Consider the following 23,175-nt stretch of genomic DNA (forward strand, 5'->3'; position numbering starts at 1 on the left):
CAAATCTAATCCCGCGGTCCATTGTGGGTCCCCTGGTCGGTCTGTTTTGAGCTTTTCCTTCCCTTCCCGGTGAATGGAGGTCATACTTCCGCCCTGCTGGTGGCTTGAATCACCTCCATTTGTTCTGGCAATCAGAGGCAGCTCCCCTAGGGAAAGGCGTGAGGAGCACGGACTCGTCAGGCCTGGCCTCGGGCTGAATGGGACGCCCGCTCCCTGCCAGGCCAGCAGAGCGTGTTGCAAACAGATTTGCTCAAGTGCAAAATGGCCCAGGGACTGAAAGCCAGGCTTGGTCTCCTTTTCCCCTCTCGTTCTTTCTTCCTTCCTTTAAAAATGAAACAGGATAGCAGACAGGCTGGTATAATCTTAGCAACATCTGTTGCCTTTCACAGGGGTCTTAGCAGAGGACAATACGTTTCAAAGGGGATGGAGTTCCTGTTGACAGGGGCGAAATCAAAGCCCTCACTGAAAGGAGCCGGGGTGTTTCCCCCGCACACGTTTTTTTCCCCTCTTTTTTCCCGATGAAACCACCATAAAAAAAAAAAAATCTATCCCAGTGAGTGTTTAATGGATTTAAGACTACTGGGGAAATGTTACGTTTTCATCCTCCTTGCCTTTATTCTCAATACCTCGATCTTAAACTCACTTAATCTGAAGTGTGAAGGAATTTCTGCTTTGCGTTCTTTCACATGTTACTTTTGAGTTTTCTGAAGTTAACTTTTATACTAAACCCAGATCGTTTAGAGAGCACTGTTGTTAGGCTCTCCCTTTTTTTTTTTTTTTTTTGGTAAAAATGAATATTTCACACAGATTTTTTTTTTCCTCTTGAATTTGACCTGTTCATCTTACCACAGTTACCTAACATTAGCTGCAGTAACCATTAAGTTTACGTAATTTATGTAGGAACAGTCACTCGGGTTTATTTTTTTTTTGGCAAGGTATCTTTCACAAGCAATTTTGTTCACTCCAACCATGAAGATCCTGACAAAAATGAGATAGGATACAGCTGCTATGTATATATCTCCTGCAGCTTTCTGTCTCTTAAAACAAACGAAAATGAATTCCAATATTTATACTTTTATTGACCTGATACATGCTTTTAGAGTCCTTCGCATTTTTAAGTAATATATAAAAAGAAAAATCTAAAGTTATAGATTTGTGTCTATGGGTGATAGAATGATAGATTTGTATAGACTTTAATAAGTATGATCCATGTTCTATTTATAGTAGACATATAATGTTTCTGAAAATAGCAATTTGTTTCCTTAAAAAAATGAGTACTTTGATTCTTATACCAATATAGTATATTTATGCATGCTATATTTCATAGCCATTTTAAATGCCCTTTCAACTCACTAGTTAAATGGGTATAATGTATTTTATTCCAAAATTAAAACAGTAATGCCTCAAAGTCTTTAGAAATGTTCCTTCTTGTTAAACTGCATCATTATATTTCCAAACCTATTTACATACATGCAAATAAAATATGAAAGTACAACGTTGTACCCATGCCTCTGACGGCTCTCATTAGTGATGACCAAGTTTTCCTATTTTTAAACCAAAAGTAAAGATAACGAAGCAAATTCAATATAAAAAAGTAGAGTTTAGGAAAATAAAGACTGTGCACTGTTAAGTGTGGAAGAATCTGGAGGGCACGATTGAAACAGCTGTAGAAAGTCGCCCTGACCGACCAGGTGTTAATCAGCATGTTAATCCCATCAGGGCAGCCACAGCTCCCGGAGTGCTCCATCACCAGTCCTCACGAAATGCGAGGACTCCTGTTTTGCGTTTCTTGCTTCCAATAGATTTGCCCAAATGCTAAGATCCTGTTTAAATCAGTAGGAGTGCCACAGATGACAAACGGTGATAGCATAAGTAAACGAGAAATTAAAAAAAAAAAAACAAAAGCCATTTGCCAACTCACAGGCAATAAAGTGGTTGTGTTGCAGAGGGCGGGATGAATTCCCGTGCAATGCACTCATGTAGACAGGCCCGTAGCGAGCATTCCAGTCACTCCGAGTGACCGGTCACTCCGGTCACTGCACAGATAACTCGCACACAGGGTAAGATCTCATTACATCCGATGGTTAAGTGGGGAACAAATACATCTTTAGACTTGTAATGTGCACACTTGTGTGTCTTATTGTAAGGACTGAACGTTTGTGTCCCCCCAAATTCACGTGTTAGGCCCAAATCCCTAAGGTGTTGGTGTTTGCAGGTGGGGCCTTTGGGATGTGATTGGATTCGGATGAGGTCACGAGGGTGATGGGATCAGTGTCTGTGTACGGTGTGAAGAGCACAGACATGTCCTCAGCCACATGAGCACACTGCGAGAAGGCAGCTGTCCTCCAGCCAGGAAAAGGGCTCCCATCAGAAGACACCCGGATTTCAGACTTCTGGTCCCCAGAACTGAGACAGGAATGTTTGTTATCTGAGCCCCCTAGACTATGGTATTGTATTAGAGCAGCGAGAGCAGACTAAGACATTTTTACCTTTGATATCAGGGATTCTACATTTATACACCTACGAAGTTAAATTTAGGAGTAAGCTGTCTATGGTAAATTGGGTTGTGCATGCCCCATCACAAGGGAATAGAAAATTCTCAAGTTCAATCATACTTTATAATATAAAGATTCAGCCTAGGTGTGGTCAGATTCTCAGAGTGTAAAAGAGAAGTCAGAACTAGAGACTTGGATACATAATCTTTCAATATGAAACACTGGAAGACAAACAAAAAATAAAAAGTAAAAAAAATAAACGAACCATTGTGTGGGCCAAACTTGTCTGTAGGTTGCATGTAATCAGAGGAGCGTGGTGTTGCCCACCCTGGTTCAACAAACTAAACACCTAAAACATTTGTCCAGCCCCTTTTTGTGTTTGCTCAAATGTTAGAAACAAACTGGACAAATTCGTCAGGTCTGCAAAGAGCTATTTTTCAGAAATGTAGGAAGATATTTTTTTTTTAATCTACAGAGGAATATTTAAATGTTTAAAGACTACCTAATAATTTCTAACAAATTTCATAACTATTTTAAGTAAATGTTTAGTTTTTTAGAAAATTATTTAACTCTTAGGTGGTCTTTCATACTGATATTTCATATGATAAAGGAAATGAATTATCAATCAATAGAGATTCTAACACCAAATAACATTCTTGCCATTGCCATTAGCTATTTATTTGATTTTATAGTCTCCAAAATACAGACATTTTACCCCCAAACAACTGACTCATTCAATTCTTATTCCTCTAAGAATGAGAATTATGATTTACATTAGTATCTAAGTAAAATTTTAAGGTGTCATGAAGAGCAATGTCTACAGAATCATTTATGAAGATATATTTCATTTTTATGATGATAAATTCATTACTGTCCATGCTATAAAAAATATCAAAAACGAGAAAGGCTACAACCAAATTATTTTTCCATTGCTTAGAAAAACTATGAAATGTAAGCAAAAAAATCTTTGTTGGTACTTGAAATGCAAAATAATTATGTCTGAAGATCTGGCATCTTTAGGAACCCCTGTTTGGTTGGATACTGCAGTATGGACCAGTCAGATTGCTTTCAGTACTGGGTTTTGATTCTTTTTCCCATCTCTTTGTCATGAGAGTATGAGCCAATTCCTTTATTTTTCTGAATTTTGGTTTCATCATTGATTAAGGGAATATGCTTACATGTCTTCAAAGCTGTCTTATGTAGGTCATTTCATGCATAAGGTATTGAGCCCAATTTCTCTCAGAGACTGCTGGTAATTTAGTTGCTTACCGAGGCTCATTAACCCTTTCAGACCATTATTTGTATGCACAGATCTATTTGGAAAGGAATCTTTGAGTTACTTACTGTAACATTTTTCTGCCAGCATTAAATGTAAAAAGCCCTAACTAAATATGCATGGCATAACGTACTCCTTTCTACCAGGGCTTATTCTCAAATACACAAACACATAAGGAAACATGGTGCCTTATTTCGTTCATGAAGTCTGTTTATGTTGGTGCAAATATATGAATCTGAATCAAGTTAGTTTTTTATTTACTCTTTTGTAGTGAGGGGTTTAAAGTGACCATTTTGCTAGATTTAGAAGGAGAGATGCACATTATGCCCCTCTTTAATGATTCAGACCTAAAAGTGGAGAGTGGACGCCCGTACGGTTCAAAAGATAATGACTGCGGCAGATTTCACCTGTGTGTGTGGGAAGTAGTTCAAGTTCATAAAAAGACTACTGCTCTTAACCATTAGTGTCTTCTAGGGTAGCTGTTCTTCAATATTTTATTAAGCATGCTTACCTTCCTAAAAATTCACCTTGGAAGAAACTGGCTCATTTCATCTAATCTTTCTCTGTAAGGTATATAGTATCTTCTCATATTTTCTCTTCCTAGATTTTCCTTCCAAATATGAGGTTAGCCTGAAAGTCATGTACCCAAGAGAGCTATACTCTTGGCTCTGGGCTGCTGCTGGAAGGAGGGTTATTCCTACACGCACATTTTATGTGCTAGAAGAGCACTAAATAGAATTGTGTGGCACTGGCTATAAAGCCTGCGGAACCCAGAGCAAGCCAGCGCCCTGGGGCCACGCGCAGGGAGCCGGCAGGGGAGCACCTCCGGGAGCCACACGGTGGGCACATGCAAAACCGTGTCCCAAATACAGAGGGACGAGTGAGCGCATGCTCAGAGAGCCCCCTTTCTGTCTAGGTGAGTAGAGGATTCTGTATAGGGATCTAATGTTATCTAGAAAAAACAAAATTCCCTTATTAAATCCCTGCGCTCCTTGGAGAATGTTTAAAGTTCTCTGACTATCCTCCCGAGAGTCTGATGTGTTCTGCTGTCTATACACTGTGCCTGTCCGAGCCCCGAGTGCGGCCTTGTTGCGTGATGGGCTTGGACTCTCCAACAGCAAGTGCTGTCTTCCTTCTCCAAATGCCCTTCCTCACTGCCTGCTGTTCTGTACTGAGTTTAGCCTCTCTCTCTCTCTCTCTCTCTCTCTCTCTCTCTCTCTCTCTGTGATACATGTGCCTGGAATATCCCCAGGGGCCTTGACCTTACTTCCCTCAATATGTGCCATTAACTGAGTACACAGCACACACACAATTAATAGTTTTGAGATGAGTTTATTGTGAAAATTCACTTTTTTCAGAAGATTCTATGGCTTATAGCAGAGTGATGCGGCTATGTTTAGCAGACATTTGCATTACTGTTTTTCTCTCTGAAGGGTTTAGAAGGCTTTTATGGAACAACTGTAATTCAAGAGGCAGGACGGGTCTCGCTTCGCCCTATTATTTCTGATAATTTTGATTTGAGCTGCTTTTTTAAGAGTCACTTGTGTTCCAACTGTGGTGAATCCAGTGATACAATGGCTCATCGGTTGTAACACCTGCTATTTAAGTTAAGTAAATGTTTCCTTGCTTTGGCATTTAATACCCAGTCCAACTCAGCTGCTTATCTCTTTGTGTTTGTTCTTCTTGGGGGCAGAGAGGGAGAACATATTGAGAAATTTGACAAGTAGCAGCAAAAAACTCTATTTCTTTTAAAGAAGCACAACCAATGACCCACAAAGTCTTAGATACTCTCAAGCCCCAAGCAGAAGGCCTGGATGTCTGGAGGAGATTAGAACTGATAAGACAACTACCTTTGCTTAGATGAGGGGGAAAATTAATTCACTTTTGCTTTCCAAGCCCATTTTGTTCCCACTTCCTTTCTGTGAGGTTTATTTATTTATTTATATTTTTCCCAGGTGAGGAGTAAGCTATCTGCCACCTCAGAGCCAAAATGGCAGCTCAGACAGCAAAAACAGAAAGTCTCAAAGAAATCTTCCCCAGGGCGTTTCACACCCGGCATCCCAGACCTCACCGAGTGCCCACTGCCCTTGTTCTTCAGGGCCGAGGCTCCTGGACGGCCTTGGCCGTCTTCCTCGCCAGGAAGCACTGTTAGGGAGAGAAGTCCTTGGAGCCCGTTGGACGTCCTGGCATTTTCTAAATAATTCTGTGGTGTCTCGGCAGTTCTCCTAGTCTGTGAATATCTTCGGGGTTCTTTGAGAAGTATAATCCCCAAGTGAGCACTTAGTTTTGGACAGACTGGCCTTTTGCGTAAAGAAACAGGAGCCTTGGAGAACCTTCCAGGCAGCAGCATGATTGTTTTATCTGAGACTTTGGAGTCGTCCAGTGTAGTGTTCTGTGAGGGACACAGTCGCCCGTGAGATACGGCTGGGGTGATCCGCGATGCTAGTGCCCGGATGTCTGTCTTCTCCTAGCGTTCGTGTACGTTTCTTGTTGATAACCGTGGTCAAGAACTCTCTCAATCTACTTGGATTTTCCAACTGCGTCTAAGGGACTCTCATAGTTCAGTGCCACGACTGGAGTCCAGGCCGATACTTTTCACTCCTGGATTCTACAGTAATTCCCTGAACATGTCTTCCCCGCCAGTCCAAGGCTGACTTAAACAGGCTGCCAGGGTGTTCCTTTCTCTGCTGCAAATACGATCGTAATTCCCCTGTCCTGGTACGTGGCGAACATTTTTTCTCCCCATTCAAGACTTCATTTATCCCGTGACCTATTTTATGGGATTTGAGATTTTGTGCGTACCTCCTGATGCTCATCATGGTGTATGGAGATGTATCCACCTCCTTATTTTCACAACAAATTAGAAGGTTCCTGAAGGTAAGATCTTTGAGTTCTCATGCCCGAGTTTAAGGATCACACCTCGGGGTTCAGTTGCTATTTACCAAGTTAGTGACTGACTATATATACCTAGAAATCATTTTAAATCTTTTCTTTTCTACAGGATGGAAGCACACCTAATTACGTAAACTAAATTGAAGAACATCCTCGAAAATGCTGAGCGTGACATGATGAGAAGGTATATTTTTGTTATCATTTAAGATTTTATATTGGGGAGATAGTCAAAAGACACTCAAAGGGTCCAACTTTTTGAGAGCTTGCCTTATGTGTTTCTTATTTTCTGCCACATCTGTTTTTCTACCCACAGCTCCTCAGAATTTCTAGAACGACTTAGTTCTCAATGACTAGCTCTCTTCTGCCCTTAGCCACCAAATACCCGAGCCCTGTCTTTGGTTTTAAAATAAAATCAGGATGGAATGCATATGAACGTAATGGAATCATCAGTTTCATCAGAAACTTACTTGCACCAAATCTTTAATAGATAAAACATGAAGGAAAATAACTTTCTACACTGAGAGAAACCATGACTGAGTTCTACCTTTTCTGATTCCTCTATCTTCAAAATATAGCTCAAGTACAGCTGATTTTATTATTTTAATCAATAGTAAAAATTGAGTAGAATTTTCTTTTTAAGTGGGGAAGAAAAGGGGACATTTATCAGATTTGCATGGAGCATTTTATGTCACTGATGAAATAAAACTTTCAACTCAGGAGGTTCAAATAAGATTGTTATATATAAGGATAGAAATATTAAGACAAATTTAAAAATTATATGGCGACACATTATGGAATGCCATAAGTAAGCATATACTGTTAGGAGCTACATTGTGTTTCGTGGAGCCTTAAACATTTGGCAGCACCTTAGGATATATGTAGTAATTTTTATTTGTGTTTCTCAAAAAACTAGGTTATCTAATCAACCCAAAGCTGTAGGGAAAGGCGAGGAGCGGAGAGGGGATCTAATGAGACATGTCCTTGTCTCTAGACTTGACCGTGGCATACATCTGTGAAGCCCTTTGTTTTCTCTAATGCCGAGCTTTCTCCTAGGAGTAAAGTACAAACGCTTTCCGGACCTAGAAGGCCAGCAAGATTTGTCCCTCGCCCACCGCTCTGCCCTAATCCACCCCCGCTCTCCCCTGTGCAGTGCTCTGGGCTTCTCAGATACACCCAACTCCTTCCTGTGGCAGACGTTTGCCCTTGTTTATTCTACCCAGGTCATTTTTCCTTCAGATCTTCACAAATCAAACTCATTCTCATCATCGCATCTCAGCGTACATGCCATCTCCTCAGAGAGAGGCTATCCGTGTCCTCCTCAGATTAAGGTGTGGCCCTCCATTGCTGTCTGAGTGATCCCTGTTCTTACCTGTGCCTTCTGCCTTGCACCCCAGGTAGCGAGGGACCTAGAGGAGAGCAGTTTGTTCTCGTCAGAACCAGAACCAGCCTTCTGGTTAAGTGGACTCATTTCACCTCTTCTAGAATCGCTGTAAAGGTTATGGTTTATGGGCATTTTTTAAAAAATAAAGGCAGTTATTATGGAAACATCTGGTTCAAGATGGAAGACCAAACTGGCAGTCAACATTTATGCAGAGGCACAAGATGTGAAGAGAAAACTGTGGAATATTTGAGGAACAATATAACCCAAATAACTTAAAAAAAAAAAAAAAAACTGGTCTCCGGATTTTTCCTTTATGCGATGTCCTTTGATCAGAACAGGCTAGTTAAATGGATGTGATCATTACACCATCTCTTAGAGATGAAAGACCCAGGCAGTCAACGAGCAGGTTACAGGTGGGTGGTTGTGCTCAGAGTTGTGTTATTGCTGACTGGCACGCAGATATTCACTTTTTAACAAGTATTTGCTGTGGGCCGCACGTGTGCTGTGTCTCAATCACGGTGAGTACCACTCTCTGCCTTCCGGAAGTGGTTAGTCCAGAAGGATTGTAACAACAGGTCTCATCCCAGAAGCAATTTCATTACAGAAGTTAGACAAATGTAAAGTTATACATCGTGTGATGTTAGAAAAAAAAAATGAGGATTTTAACACGGGGGTGGGGGGGGCGGGGGATGTAAAAGGCATCAGTGACAGCCCAGGTGTGGTGTCTGGATAGCTGAAGAATGATGGTGCCTCAGAGAGAGAAGCGCATAGTGAGAAACCCAAGGTGACATCTAAGACGAGCTGAGGAGGTCTGTTCTAAACATCCCAAGTTGGGTGATGTTTGGCAGTCGAGTGGAAACGGACCACGAAAGGGCCATTCAGCGGGGCCTGGAGCTGAGCTGGGGCGGTTCGTTCGGTGATAACTTTTAAAACGAAGCGACGTTAAGTACCCAGAGTAGCGTGGTATCTGGAACTTAACGGAAACTCAGGAAATGTTTGCCTAGAATTATTAGCATACGATTCAGTTTTAAATACCAGATGAGAGGAACAATGCAAGGTAATTTGACAGGAGGTGACGGATTGGGAGAGCAAGTGTGCTGGAGTGAACAGAACCGGTATCCGGAGCCTCCCTGCTAAGGATGAACAGGAGCAGCTGGGCACGGTCCAGGGCCGGCCTGAGGAAAACGATAACGAACGCGCTGGGCGATGATCTATTTACCTTCCTCACCGCTAGGACAGCGCGCCTAGCCGCCAGGTGCAATCCAGCCCCAGAGCAGAGGAGAACGCCGCGTGCTCAGCGCCACCGGCCGCGGCGCCTTCTCAGTGAACGACCAGAGCCGCGTCCCCGCCTCGCGAGGGGCCGCGGGCCCACCCGGCGCGTAAATCACACACCCGGGAGTTCTGCATTAGAGAGCCCAGCAGGGGAGGAGATTTTCTGCAAGTAAAGAAAGTGGAACTAGGGCAGTCCGAGGAGATTGAAAGGGCAAAACTATCACGCAGGAAAACTGTAAGTTCTGATTAGTTTTATGACTTTGCCTCCGTGCCCCAGGAGCTGCATTGATCACGGCTTCCAGGACGGCCTGGGGAGGGGAGGGGAGGGGAGGGGAGGGGAGGGGGCGCCTGCGAAAATTCTCGAAGCTCTCCACCAGCCCCGCGCTTTCGGACGCAAACACCTGGCGGAGAGATGGATGGGCGGCGGCCCCTCCCACCCTGCCCGCTCCGCGGGCCGCTGCCGCGAAGGGCCCGTGTGCTCGGCCCCGGCGGGAGCGCGGCGGAGGAGGGGCGCGCGTGCGCGGCTGTGCGCGCGCGGGGCGGCGGAGCGGCTGCCTCTCCGACAGCCCTCGCCGGCTCTGCGCGAGGTGCCCCAGTCTCAGTGGCTCCCCGGCCGGCCGCGCACGGCGCTCCCGGCAGGCGCCCGTCGCCGCCGTCCTCACCTGCGCCCGCCCTCCCTCCTCCTCCTCCTCCTCCTCCGCCGCGCTCGCCTCTCGCCCTCTCTCCGGACGCGCGCTCCCGCCGCTCCGGACCTGGCGTCCGAGCGGCCCGGGGTGGCCCGGGTCCCTCGGAGCGCGCGGAGGCGGCGGGGCCGGGCCCCGCGCGGAGGGCTGTGATTGGAGCAGCCGCCCGCGCCGGGCGGGCTGGCCGCGGGGCCGGCGCCCCCAGTCCGCCCCGTGCGCCCGCGGGCGCCCGGCCGCTGAGCGCGCGCCCTCTCGGATGCCAGCGCCCTGGTGGCAGGCGCCGGACGCCGCGGGGCGGGCAGCGAGGCCCCAGGTGAGTGCGCGCGGACGCCGGGGGCTGGGGACCGCGGGCGGGGCAGAAGCGCGCCCTCGCGGTGCGCATTTGGAGGCTGGACTCAGCTGCGAGCGGAAAGCGGGCGGGGGGGACCCGCGTGGAGTTTCTCTGGCGTCCCCAAGTTACTGCTGTGTGGCCGTGGGACGTCGCTCCGCCGCGCAGGACCGGCGCGCGGACCACGCTGTGGGCGCTCGGGCCACCCCAGGTGCGACGCGAGCTCGTGAGTCGAGGGTGAGCGCAGACCCCGGCGCGCTCGGGATGAAGCGCTGAGCAGGGTCTGGCCGCGCTCCCGGGGGGCGAGCACCAGCGGGCCCCCCTGGACCTGGGCTGCCGGGGGCAGAACTCCGCGCCGCGGCGCCCTGCAGCGCGCGAGCCTGGAGCGGGGTGCGCGTGGGCGGTGCGGGGAGACCCTTCGCCATCCGCGCCAGACTCCGTTTCGCTTCCTTGAAGGTGGAACTCGTCTCGGGGTGCGGGGCTTTTTGCGGTCATTAGTATTCTGCGGCCACGGTGCACCTGCAGGGCGTCCTGCTTCCCCTCCGCCCGACCGCTCCTTCGGGGTACGGCGGGCAAGGGTCGCCCTGCTGCTCCGAACGCCGGGCGGACTTCGTGGGTGCACATGGCACTGGGCTCCGTGCTGGTGTTCGACCTCTCAGCGTGGATTAACGAGCCAGGGCCTGTTGTCTGTATTGGCTGCACGTTTAGATCGTTAACCTTACGGATTTCTCAGATATTGTCCAGGTGAGTAAAGATTGGAAGTGAGTTCGCCCAGCTGTGGGCAAATGGGAGCCCGTGAAGAAAACATCAAGGTCTGAGTGTCTCAAAGCTTTGGAGTTGTGCACACTGGACCTGAAATATACTTAGAACGGTTTAATTTTGCAAGAAATAGCTTCTGTTTATTAGGTCATTTATTAAATGAAAGATCTTTAAGTAGGACTCGCCCTTCATAATCCCTGTAACCAGGCAGGTGTTCAGATCATTTTTAATGCAGAAGTACATAAACAACTTTATGGGGTGGGGGGAAGGAATGATAGAAACATATAAGGAACGTGTGACTATGTGGTTCATGCTAAGTAACACGTATGCATTTTAAAAGTCAGATCAACATCACAAAAATATTTTAAAAGTTTAGGAGCAGTAGCACCCCTTTTTTATAAAGGAAAGTTTTCATCGATTTACTGTCAGCAACATCTAAATAGTTTTGCGTGTCTTTATAAAGACAGGTTGGTGGGGGCAGGGAGAGCTAAGGAACAAAGTAATTACACTGGAAGCTTTCAGTAACTCGCCAGAAATTACTTGTTTCCCAAAGAACTGGTTAGATTTTAAGTTTACCCAAGCTCTTTTCTTGTTACATATGGAAAGAGAATAGAATCCATTAAGAATGATTTTCATCGTTTTTAGGGTGAAACTGGCAACTTGGTGGAAGTCTTACTTATAGATTCGTATTTAATGTGAAGTGGGGGTGGCAGAAGCAATTAGGTAGCATCCAGCGTTAATCGTCTTATCTGGTCAAGCTAGCTGAAAGTCAGCCTGTGCAGAAAAAATAAAGGGAATGATAATCAGTAGTGCAGAGCGGCACTCTGCTGAAAGCTACTTAGGTCTGCAGCGTTAATAAAAGGGCATTGTGCACTTACAACGTGAGATATTATTGTGATGAAGGGCTGCAGTGGGGCGTTAGAATTGTGTTAACAATCGCCTGACAGACTCACAACTCTTCTTAAGTCTACTTTTATTGATTTAATAGCACAGAGCTTTCCCCTTTCTTATAAAAGAGTAATTGTAAAGCATCTCTATTACTGCAGTTTACCCTTGAACTGACTCTGGTTTTCAGCATCCAAAGGAGGAGAGAGGCTGGGGAGTGTACCGAGCTGGCCACTGTTCAGGCTTCCTGGATCTGAAAGTCAACCCACTGTGTCTCCTCCGGCTTGAGTTGATGTCTTTGCTGGTCTCCCTATCATTCAGCATTTTATTTATTTTTTTTTAAAGGGCAAAGCTGCTATAAACTTCTCTGAGTGTATACCGATATGAGGAAGTAAATACATTTTTTTGTGCCCAGTCAGTTCCTCTCTGTCAGATCTTTTAGAAATCTTTTCAAAGAACTGAACCCATAAACTGTTCAGTGTTGTGAACATGTATGCTTGAGCGCTTTCAGACTTCCTCGATTTTGTAATTTTTGAATTTATTGCATTAGTTTGCATCACGTCACGGTTCTCTCTCACACACACACAGGTTTTTTACCTGCTTGAAAGGCTTCAAAAAGCTTTCGCTTAAATTGGGAGTTTCAGAAAGTTTCAAAATAACTAACACATGTTAGGTGATGGCAAAGCGGCTGTGATGGAAGCTTTTCTCCTGGGCATGAAGGAATCAGTTGCTTTCACACGGGGTGGAGAGGGGAGCTGAGGACAAGGGAGGCCGACATGTGATTCGAGTCCTGTGTGACCATCTCCTCCGCTCTGACAAGCAGAGCGTTCCTGGCTGTGACCAGCAGTGCTCGAGTGCCTCCTCTGGGAATTTGCTGGTGCTGCAGAAAGATACCCCTGCCAGCACGTCCCCCTGTCCTTCTGCGAGACCCCTCGCTGACTGGATGACCTGTGCAGACTTCTGTCCAGGCGTCCGCGTCACATCTTTCTGTAGACTTCCATTCTGGTAGAATTTCTTTTTGGCTGTTTTGAAAAGTGTTTATTGAAACAGGTTGTCTTTTATTGAAATCACATGAGTCATACCTGGTTTGATGTAAATGCGAGGGTAAATTGAGAACGAAAATTGGTACAGCTAGGATACATCATACAAGTATAAAGAAAAACCCTTTAAATATAATTTTACCTCTTTGTTATGATATGAATAGCCCAGAAGGACTGTGCTTTGTCACTTGGTTTTCTCTTTGACTGATATAGGCTGCTTCTATTTAATTATAAACTATTGTTCCTCTTTCTGTTTCGTTCCTTTCACCCATGACAGAGGTTATTTGTGCTTAGTTGAAATTGACTCTGTGATCCACTTAGAGAAGTTTTCATTCCACATCTGATCACCAGATGCACACTACAAGCTATGTGATTCATTTCCAGGGCCCCTGCCTGAAAATTTAGGCCAGTTAACGGTAGGAGGCTGTGGTCTGTGGTTGTAATGTTATCTGACCCAGGGAGCTAATGGATTCGATCACAGTTACTTTACGTGAGAAGTCACATCACAGAGGGTCTCCAGCCTCACTAATTAAAATGTGAAAAAATGATACCTTTTACATACAAAAGAAGAGGGCTGTTTTATCAGTACTAAACTTATGGAAGTCAATATTAACCTTTCAGTGGTATACAGGTGAAATAAACGGTAGTATATTTCTGTAATAGAAGCTGAAGATGGCAATATTGGAATGATTATAATGGGTACGTTAGGAGATAGTCATCTCAAAAGATAGGATTTGTAGCAACAACCAAATAATCATATGTATATAGACATTCTTATATGCCAAGAGATTTTCCGAGTTGCTACTCTGTTTCTAAAACATTCAATGGGCCATTGTTCAAATTTCAGTGGGAATAGGTAACTACTACAGTTTCTCAGTATAGTAGGAAGTTATTTTTGATCACCAGGGTTGTTAATAAGGGGGGATGGCAATTTTCAAGTTGGATCCTGCTCACTGTCCATTTTATTTGTTGCACATAAACATACAATGCTAAATAGATCTCTTCACCCTCTTATTCTGCATTCCTGACCCTCCTGGATGGAGGTCTTGATGATTTCCGGCTTTGAAGTTCAAACTCAGAGTCATATAACAATTTGAGCAAGATCAACTCTACTTTTCTTGGCTTTTGGAGAAGGTGATAAATTCCAAAGGTAATAAATTAAAACAATCTTCATTATCAGAGTGAGAACTATTTAACAGACACTTTAAATTATTGGTCACATTTAGTCATGCCCGGTCCCACCAATAACTAGCTATGTGACCTTGGGCATTTCACCAGGAATCTATAAATTTTGGTTTTGTCCTTGGTAAAGAAGGGAGTGCCTCGGGTTTTTCTAATGGTTGTTCCAGTTCAAATATGTTATTCTTCTGTGTTCTACCGCTTGGGGACTCTTCAGTCATGAGGAGCAGTGGGTTTGGGGGATTCTTTGTGTTTTTATTCTCTAATATGAACCCTCAGGAGAACCAAGCAGCTAACTTTTACAGTACTGAATAACTCAGCTTGCATGTTGTGGTTAGAAACAGTGCGACCAGATCTCTTAATGTGTCCCTTGTCCTGGATTACTTCCTGCCGTGTGGTCACATCTGCTCATCCATGAATGGGTGGGTGATAGAATGTCTCGTTTCCCCTGTCTGGGTGCCCCCAAATGCATTCAGTGCATCTACTTTAAAAATAAGTAAAAGTAACAACGAGCAAATATCATCCTTGTTACAAAACAGACTGACTTTGTGTACAGTGATCAATCACAGTGAAGGACCTCAGTGGTGACAGGTGACAGCCGTCCTGGGAAAAGCAAGGGCAAATGAAGGTCTTTGAAGAAGACACCAGATGAATCAGGAGGCGGTCTGGTCATTGAGTTCAAATAAGCTTTTTTGGACATGCCCAAGGGATGTCCGAAAAAGAGCAGGCTTCTTTCCCCAGACTGCACAGGACTAGTAAACGGAGGCCTGTTCTTTAGGCAGTGGCGAGGTCTTCATAGCGCCCTCTAACGCTACTGCGGGGCGGTGTCATTTCCACTCTCCAGCGTGGGGGTCCTTCGCCCTTCCTAAGTTATCATCAGGAACATGATGCCTGTCAGAATGTGGTTCAGCTTCAAAGCGGTCTGGGAAATGACAGTTTCCTCCCCACAGGCCAACAGCAAGATTTCTTTTATTATTATTATTTTTTTATTTTGTTACCATTACAAAATGATTTCTCGTACTATTACGTTTTATAGATCAGCCAGCAAAACATCGTGGGGAATATCAGTTAGGTTCTGGAGGTGCTGGCAGTCATCCATTATGGATTTTTTTGATTCTCATGGATTGCTTTCTGTCAAGTACAGTGACACATCTTCAAGTGTCTTTTTGAACACCGTTTTCCTACAAAATACAAATTATTGAATTTATTTAGGGGCTATCACGTTCCACCTGATTGTGAACTGAACTCGTCTTTAGAAGAGACAGACAACTCCAAGTCAGTGGCACCAATAGATAATGGACTGTGTTAGAGTTGAAATATCCACCCAGTATATTTCAAAAGACTTCAGAAGCCCCACTTTGGATGCATACCCCAGACACAGAAGCATGGGCAGCTGTTCCTTGTCCATAATTTAGAGAAACTGCTATGGTATAAAATCTTTAACAGATAAACCATTGGTTATCTATATTGGACTGCAACAACACATCCTAGTTTAACTTCGAGTGCCACAAAACCTAAAATAGTAATACATTTTGTTTTAATATAATCGACAGCCATATTTTATATAGCTCAAGTTGTTTCTAGAAGGCATATAGCACTGTGTGCCTTTTAAAAAGCAGTTTAGCACATATAAATTATTTGGTAATTAAGCATGCGTTGAAGGTAGCCTTGTGGTTATATACAAATGAGTGGCAGAACATGATACATTGACGCTACTTGTCATGTTTTTAGCATGTTGCCTTTAATTTAGGTGGAACAGTCTCTAGAAGGTTCGCTTCTACTTTTTAACAGTTGGTATGCTGATGCATAGACAATTCTTGTTATTACGGGATGGTCAGTCATTGTTTTCAGGTGTGACCAAAACATTTGATTGAGAGCGTAATAGTTACTTGAACTGATTTTTAAAAGTGGTTTCACATAGTTATTAAGTGGAGCAGAAAATCCAAGAAAATTTTATAATAATTCATTTCAGTAAAATAATATTAGCTATTAGTTAAATGAATAACAATCTGTCTACTTGGAAATAATTTTTGCCACTTAGTTGAACAAAAATAATTGGAACAAGAGATAGAATGATAAAGTGATTTCGTGTCAAATAAGTGATGTTGATTTAGTAAATACTGCTTGACTACTTCTCACTCCCCCTTTTTTTCCTTTTTTTCTTCAATCTATTTAAAATTTCCTTTGCAAGGTTTTATTTTGTATTCTCTTAAAGTGTGTTGTGCTCATCACAAGTATTACTTGGGATATTTGTATACTTTTACTCTGAAAAAAATCAAACATTTTCAAAACACATTTTAGCTTTAAAATGGCTGAGCAAAAGAGCACATTTTCAGTCTTAGATTTAAAAAAAAAAATTTTTTTTTTGATTAATTGTTAGCTCAGTAGCCATCACCACGACTCTTTCAAATGCGTGGTTGGCCCCCATTCAGTCCTCAGATATAACCTATTCCTATTGCTTTCCTCCTCGAAGTTATGATGCTACACATTTGTAACTGTCCAGAAGTTGACACATCCGTAGAAGTCACCTAAACTGCACTCCATACATCATTTCTCTGCACTGACTTTCTTTATGAGCTAGTAATGGTGAACAGATCAGCTGTCCAGACCTCCACAAGGTTGCTCTCCTAAGCTTGCCCACAGAAGACAGGATGCCACACGACATGGCTTGGGTACAGAGGTCGCTTGTTTCTGTTGTGACTTGCCTCTTGTCGATGCCTGTCTCATGAAACTCAGAGAGGAAGCTGAAGAAAGGGAGAAGATAAACAATATGCAAGCCTAAGAAGGAAGGGTGCAGGACTTCGCTTTAAGGCACAGTTTCGCGAAGCGATATTTAACCCTTTGTGAAAAATCAGCAATCGTGATTGCGCTACAGTTCATTTATAAGTAAAAATGTTGTGATGCTACCTTTATGTCTGTTAACACATGTGGGAAGATAGAAATTCTGTTTGGAGAAGTTATGCAACAGGAAATTAAGTTCAAGTTTTGGTTACTTCTGTATGATGACCACAGATACCTGAAGGTTTTGCAGAATGGTTCAGGGCCCTTCATTTCTTTCCCAATATCCCAACAAAGGACAGGATGAGTTGGCTTGAACTGTTGTACTGGCTTTGACCTTAAAAAAAACAGATTTGATTGAAAGAGAAGGGAAGGGTTGTGGAAGACCAATGAAGAAAGGAGACACCTGGCCTGTGATCAGGTGACTTTTCCTCTGCTGTATAGAGTGTATGTCCCCGGGAGAGTGAGTAACTACCAGAAACACTGATGAATATTCATCATGAAGCACGCTGATTCCTATCACAGGCGTTCACACGTCATTTCCCAGTTTTATAGGTGCACTTCACAAAGGGTATTATAGAGACGTTTGTCTGTCTCATAAAAGAGAATTTCATTCTCCAATAATGTACACAGAGCCAGGGAAAGTATCATTGTGCACTCTTATAGACCTTTGAGAAAGGTAGAGAACCTTTGGCTTGAGCTTGGCAAATACGTCAAACACCATAGAGAACTACAGAGGAATCACTCTGAGTGATTTTGACTCATAAACAGTAGAGTTACAAAGGAGTTTACAGAGTAAGGTATATGGTTAATGTTCCATATTTGAAATTGAAGTTAATTATGATGAAAACAAACATTCCATAAATATTTTCTGAATGCCAATTATGTGTCTGCTTCTGTTCTAGATACTGTGATATGAAAATATAGTAAATATCCCTGTTCACCAAGATTTACATTACCACCAGCTGCTTTTAAAACCCTTGATTTAAATAAGGAAGTGCAGAGTTCTAGGTATCTTTCCTTCACAAATATTATCTCAATGACTGTAAGGTAATCCATGGCATGCTCCGAACTAACTTGTTTTATATAGTCCAGCTGGTTTGATAAAGCCATCATCTTGTGTGGCATATTTTTTACAGATATGCCAAATGCATCCTTTACATTCCTATAGCTTTTTAAAATCTCTCTCTGCCTTTTATCTTTATTAACAATATGCACTTTCTCATAGCTTCAAAACCAATAAAATCAATTTTACATAATTGTCAAAGGCAGAAAAGTAAGTCCTGGAAAAAAAAAAGACTTTATGAGGTAATTTAGTTCAGCTCCTCTTTTGCAAATGCAGAAAATCAAATCCCAGAGGGATCCAAGGTCACACAGAAGATGGTGGCAGTTTTAGGACAGCGATCCCAGTGGTCCTGGTCCCTGTTCAGATTCTCTTTTCTTTCTTATCAATAAACATCCCAAGAGAGCTGGAATAGATTTATCCAATTCTGATACCAGTCTTTGACTTATAAAAATTACAGAGTACATGCCTTTAGAAAAGAAATTATTACATTTTCTCCCTCCCTCCCTCCCCCCCCCTTACTCACTCACTCACGGATTTGAATACAATTATGTCCATCTCAGTTTTTGGTTCGTGAGCCACATAGCTCTCTGGCACTGGCTGGAACTATCAAGAATCTTTTCGTGTAGTCTAAGAGTTGTCTAAAACATTGTACTACAGGGAATTTCGAAATGAAAACTACCATCACTTCATACACAAAATATGGTAACATAAATAGTATCAAACTAAAAAAAAAAAATTATAATGATTATCCCAACAGCAATTTGTTTTTTATTGCTTTTAGTTGGGCTCAGCACTATCCTTAGCTTTTCATGATTTGCTTACTTAATCCTATGAAATAGATATGCAATTACTCTCATTTTCATTTTATAAGTGTGAGGCTTGAGGCTTTCTCTCTTCACCCTCTTGGAATTTGATAACCTGTTCAAGGTTGCATGGCAAAGACATGGCGGATTCAGAATGTGAGTCTTTCTCTGACACAGTTGCCCAGTCTTTACCAGTGTGTACTTATAACTCCCTAAATTTTTAAATTCCCAAAGTTCATTTGCTACTTAGTTTTTAAGACGTCAGATACATTTTCACACCGAAACAAATTCACTCAATCCAGAAAGTAGCCTAAAATAATGTCGCCATATCCCATTTTTTTAAAGAACTGAGCCGCAGGTCAGAAGTGTTGATGTCCTCGTTTTTATGAGGACATCCATTCTCTCTTGAGAAAGGAGAGGGGCGACACTGGAAATGTTCTTTGGCCTCAGGTTTCACATGCTAGTCTCAGGCTGTCACCAAAGCTCTAAGCCAGGCCTCCAGGTCCCCAGAAGCCTGGTTTGCCACCAGCATCACCATACTTTTCGCCATGCTCACAGCTGTTCCTACCCACGGCCACTCGCCACGAGCACCTGGCTGTGATTTCTGGCTCATCGCAGACAATCCCACACACCAGTCCGCCACTGCCTGGTGTAAGCAGCCTCTTACCTTCTGCCACTCCATGAAGTGGGTTAGCGCTCACCTCCCTGCGTGAACTTACAGCCTCATTGAAGGGCCTGCCTTGGAATATCAGTGCACGACCCCAAGTTTCTTCTGTTTATAATTCTAAGTCTGGACCAACTAGTCCTCCCTAGAGTGATTTTCCAATGGACCAAGTTCATTTTTGCTCCTTAGATGGGAGACCTGGATTTTGGGAGAATGTCTTCAATGCACGGACTGCAGTTAGTGTGCTCCAATCATAGTTGGCCTGTTCCGGTGGTTCTCAGCATTCATCAAGTAGCCATACCCTGGACTGCACATTGCCCTCTGGGATTTCAAAACCCTATAGAGATATCTGTAATACAGATATAGTCATCTGAATAGAGCTCAAAGTTGATGCAACCTTTTCCTTCCAGCTGTGTGGGCTATTTTAACATATTTGATAAATTTCACCTTTTTTCTACTATATATGGGATTTTCCATAAGCAATTTGACTATCAGAAATCATCTGAGAAACAGACATTCATGTTACCAGAGAGACAGGTAGAAAGATGGGGGAGCTTATCCAGTGTGTTTTCTGCCCTGATAGGGAGCTATCTTTTGGCTTTATGTTCTTAAAACTGTATTTTTCTCCTCTCCCTCAAAAAAAGCAAATGTTAATGCTTCACCTTAATCATTCTATTGTTGATTTATTTATAGGTCGTCAAATGAATTCATAAACCAAAGTGCAGCATAGTGATTTAAGTAAGCAGTTTGTCATGAATTCTCATTCCTCTGTGTTCTGGGGTGTTTGGAAGTTTGTTTTATAACTGGTTTTCTATCTCTTGCATATTCAGAATCCTGTAACTGAAAGAATGATACAGACATAGGAGGTTTTCTTGTTTTCTGTGTCACAGTTAAAGCACCTGCTGGCCGCGTGCCAGCAACGAGGAGCTTACAAATAGCGTTGCGTTTCCTCGGCCCTCTGATGGTCGGTGCGATCCAGTCCCCTAAGCGTTTATGGGGGGAAGGCCCAGCAGGCGCGAGCCACGCTGGGAGACGTTCACTAAGTAACTGTGGAATCACAAAGAGCTGCAGTGCGATGATAGCTTAACCCAGGTTGCTACACAGCATCCATGACAATAAGTCTGAGGGGCGGAAAATGGAAATGACTGAGCTTTTCAACTGATCACAGTCTAATCAGAACACATCAAAACAGCTGGTGTTCTGTGACTCAGACTCAGTCAACCGGTGGTGAAGCACCTCGTCCTTCTCTGTTTCTCTCCCGGCTTCACAGAAGAGATTTAAACCGGCCCATGTCCCGCACGTTTGGTGCAAACCCTGCTTTGAGCTGCTTTGCTTTCGCAGTCTCACGCCGATGAATGAAACCGCAATATAAAAAATACGGTAAAGGCTGGCGTTAATGTGATGTTTCAACTGATGCTGCTCCATTTGTGTTCAACAAGCCATGTGTTCAAATAGAATGCCCTACAAGAAACTCGAGATTTTCAGGTTGTCTTATGAATGTGAATAATTCCGCATCAGCAGTTGTTTATGCGACTTCCAGATATGGTGACCGTTATTGAAAATTTCTGTCATCATTTTTATGTTAACGATCATACAAATAACTGTCTTGGGAAAATCAATACGGAGTTCGTCAATGAAAGTTCAAAGTTATGTGTTTTGGTTTCTGACCCTGGTTTCCCTCTCTTCTCCGACAGGAACCCCTCGCACCATTCTCTGGCGAAGGCTGTCCCCCAGTGGTGACCTATTCCGATCGAAGACTCTACAAATTATTATCTCTGGACTCCCAGCTGACACCCTGCCGGAGGCAAGAGCTGCTAAGCCAACTGGAACTGTGCCTTTTCTGTTGTCAAGGTTTTTTTCTTACACAGGGAAAAGAAAGAAAAAAAAAAAAAGATGAAGTTGGGCAAAGCAGAGCTCTGCCATTTGCTGCAGCTAATCGCCCTCTTCCTGTGCATTTCTGGGATGAGTCAGGCGGAACTCTCAAGGTCCAGATCAAAGCCCTACTTCCCAGCAGGGAGGCCGCGGACCAAGCGCAGCTGGGTGTGGAACCAGTTCTTCGTGCTGGAGGAGTACATGGGCTCAGACCCTCTCTATGTAGGAAAGGTAGGGCGCGTGGCCTTTCGAGGTCGCAGACGATTCTTGCAAATGCCTGTGGTTGGATGGAGAACTCCTGATTTTTTTGCTTTGGGAATGGAAAACAGGAAACTCTCCCTCCTATGAAATGGTGTCCGACGTTTTTGGCATTGGTCGGTCACCCCGAAATGGTAATACAAGCGTTGTTTCTACAGCGAAGCCCTAGCTTAGGGAGTGGGGCTTTAGTCCCAGAAACCGAGGATTCGACCGATGCCCACTGTACCACGGTCGTGGTAAAACCATTTCCAAGATTAGAGCAAGAATATTCACTAAGAAATGAAGAGTGGCGGGTTCTTATAATCAGGTGACGTTTTAGCTTCTTGTTGGGGGGTACGTTGTAAACAGTGCCCCATACTAACTTTATGCTTATGTATCCTTTCCTGATTCTTGCAGTTTAAAAAAGTGAAAAATTATTGAGCCCGTCATCTCCGAATTATGAGCAATCCAAACGTACTTTTCCTAGCAGTGGTCTGATTTTGATGGATGGTCTTTTCATTTGCTTTTTAAAATTCCTTTTTGGTTACAAACGAATAGAAACAGAAGTCAATCAGAAGTGAAAGTAGACCGATGGTGAGCGGTTTGTGGTCTGCTTTGGTGGCTAAGTGACAGTCGAATTGAGCCCCCCTCCCCCTCCCCACTGTAGCTTCTTTGTGTCTGAATATTTGGGTAGGAAATTTCTTTGGAGCACATTCCGAAATGTAGGCCAATCAGGGAGGTGTGGCTTTTCCCCTGATGCCCCTCCATATTTTCATAATTTTATGAATCGTATTTTCATAATTTTAAAGATTTCCCGAACTTCTCAGTTTGGTGACGAGCACTGGTGAGTGCTTCTAAAGAGAGCGCATTGATGGGAAATCTACACTTCTGCATTTTATTTTTCGCTTTGTCAGTTTTATGTGTCTGTTCCCAATGAATTTATCCGTGAGTGACTTTTCAATTTTGAATGATTGAGGAAGAATCTCTGCTGTTTATTTTGTGCATTACGTTTTCATTTGAACACCAGTAAGGGTTGATGGGTGTCTGCGTGAATCAAAGTAATCTTTATTATATTTATTATTTTCATTTATTGCCTCTATAGTTTACAAATACTGACAGACATTTACTGTAAACAAAAGTGTTTGAATAAATTCAGGGTTTCTAGGGATGTGGAGTAGGCCTTTCTTTTTTTTAGACCAGTCAGCGTTTTTCTGCACTATGAAAAGATAAGTACACAAACATTTGTGTACATATGTATTTTTTTCATAGCCATTTAGCTTGTATAAATAGTACCGTCATATACACAGCAAATGCACTGAATTTCTTTCTCAATTTCTCTTCTTTGTTTTCTTATAAACAAAGTGATAGCAGTAACCGTTATGTAGTGTTAGTAACTAAATCTAGCTCTCAATTTTATTCTTTTTTAGTGAACATTTAATAAATTCATCAAACTTTTTAAAATGGACAGGTGTCTGATATTCAGTGAATTCAGAAAGAATCAGTAGTTGTTAGGTGAAATCCTGCTTTTCTGAGAATGTAAAATTTTTTAAAGTCAACTGAAATAT

General features: G+C 43.2%; 1 protein-coding gene across 5 annotated transcripts in view; it reads left to right on the forward strand.

Moving 5' to 3' along the window:
• The first annotated feature begins 6,572 nt into the window (after window positions 1–6,572).
• The window catches only part of CDH7 (cadherin 7), a 119,505-nt gene continuing 102,902 nt past the window's right edge, over window positions 6,573–23,175 (forward strand). Inside the window, exons 1-3 of one of the 5 annotated variants that reach the window (XM_016156429.2) lie at window positions 6,573–6,648; window positions 6,773–6,847; window positions 21,196–21,604. In XM_016156429.2, the coding sequence (XP_016011915.2) occupies window positions 21,395–21,604 (210 nt within the window). In that variant the 5' untranslated portion in view covers window positions 6,573–6,648; window positions 6,773–6,847; window positions 21,196–21,394. Of the gene's footprint in view, window positions 6,649–6,772; window positions 6,848–9,379; window positions 9,552–10,249; window positions 10,313–10,421; window positions 10,539–10,803; window positions 11,072–21,195; window positions 21,605–23,175 lie in introns of those variants that run through there. The other 4 variants (XM_016156462.2, XM_016156445.2, XM_016156440.2 and 1 more) reach the window with 4 other exon arrangements.

Source organism: Rousettus aegyptiacus, unplaced genomic scaffold (genome assembly GCF_014176215.1).
Source record: "Rousettus aegyptiacus isolate mRouAeg1 unplaced genomic scaffold, mRouAeg1.p scaffold_m13_p_12, whole genome shotgun sequence".
NCBI classification, from domain to species: domain Eukaryota; kingdom Metazoa; phylum Chordata; class Mammalia; order Chiroptera; family Pteropodidae; genus Rousettus; species Rousettus aegyptiacus.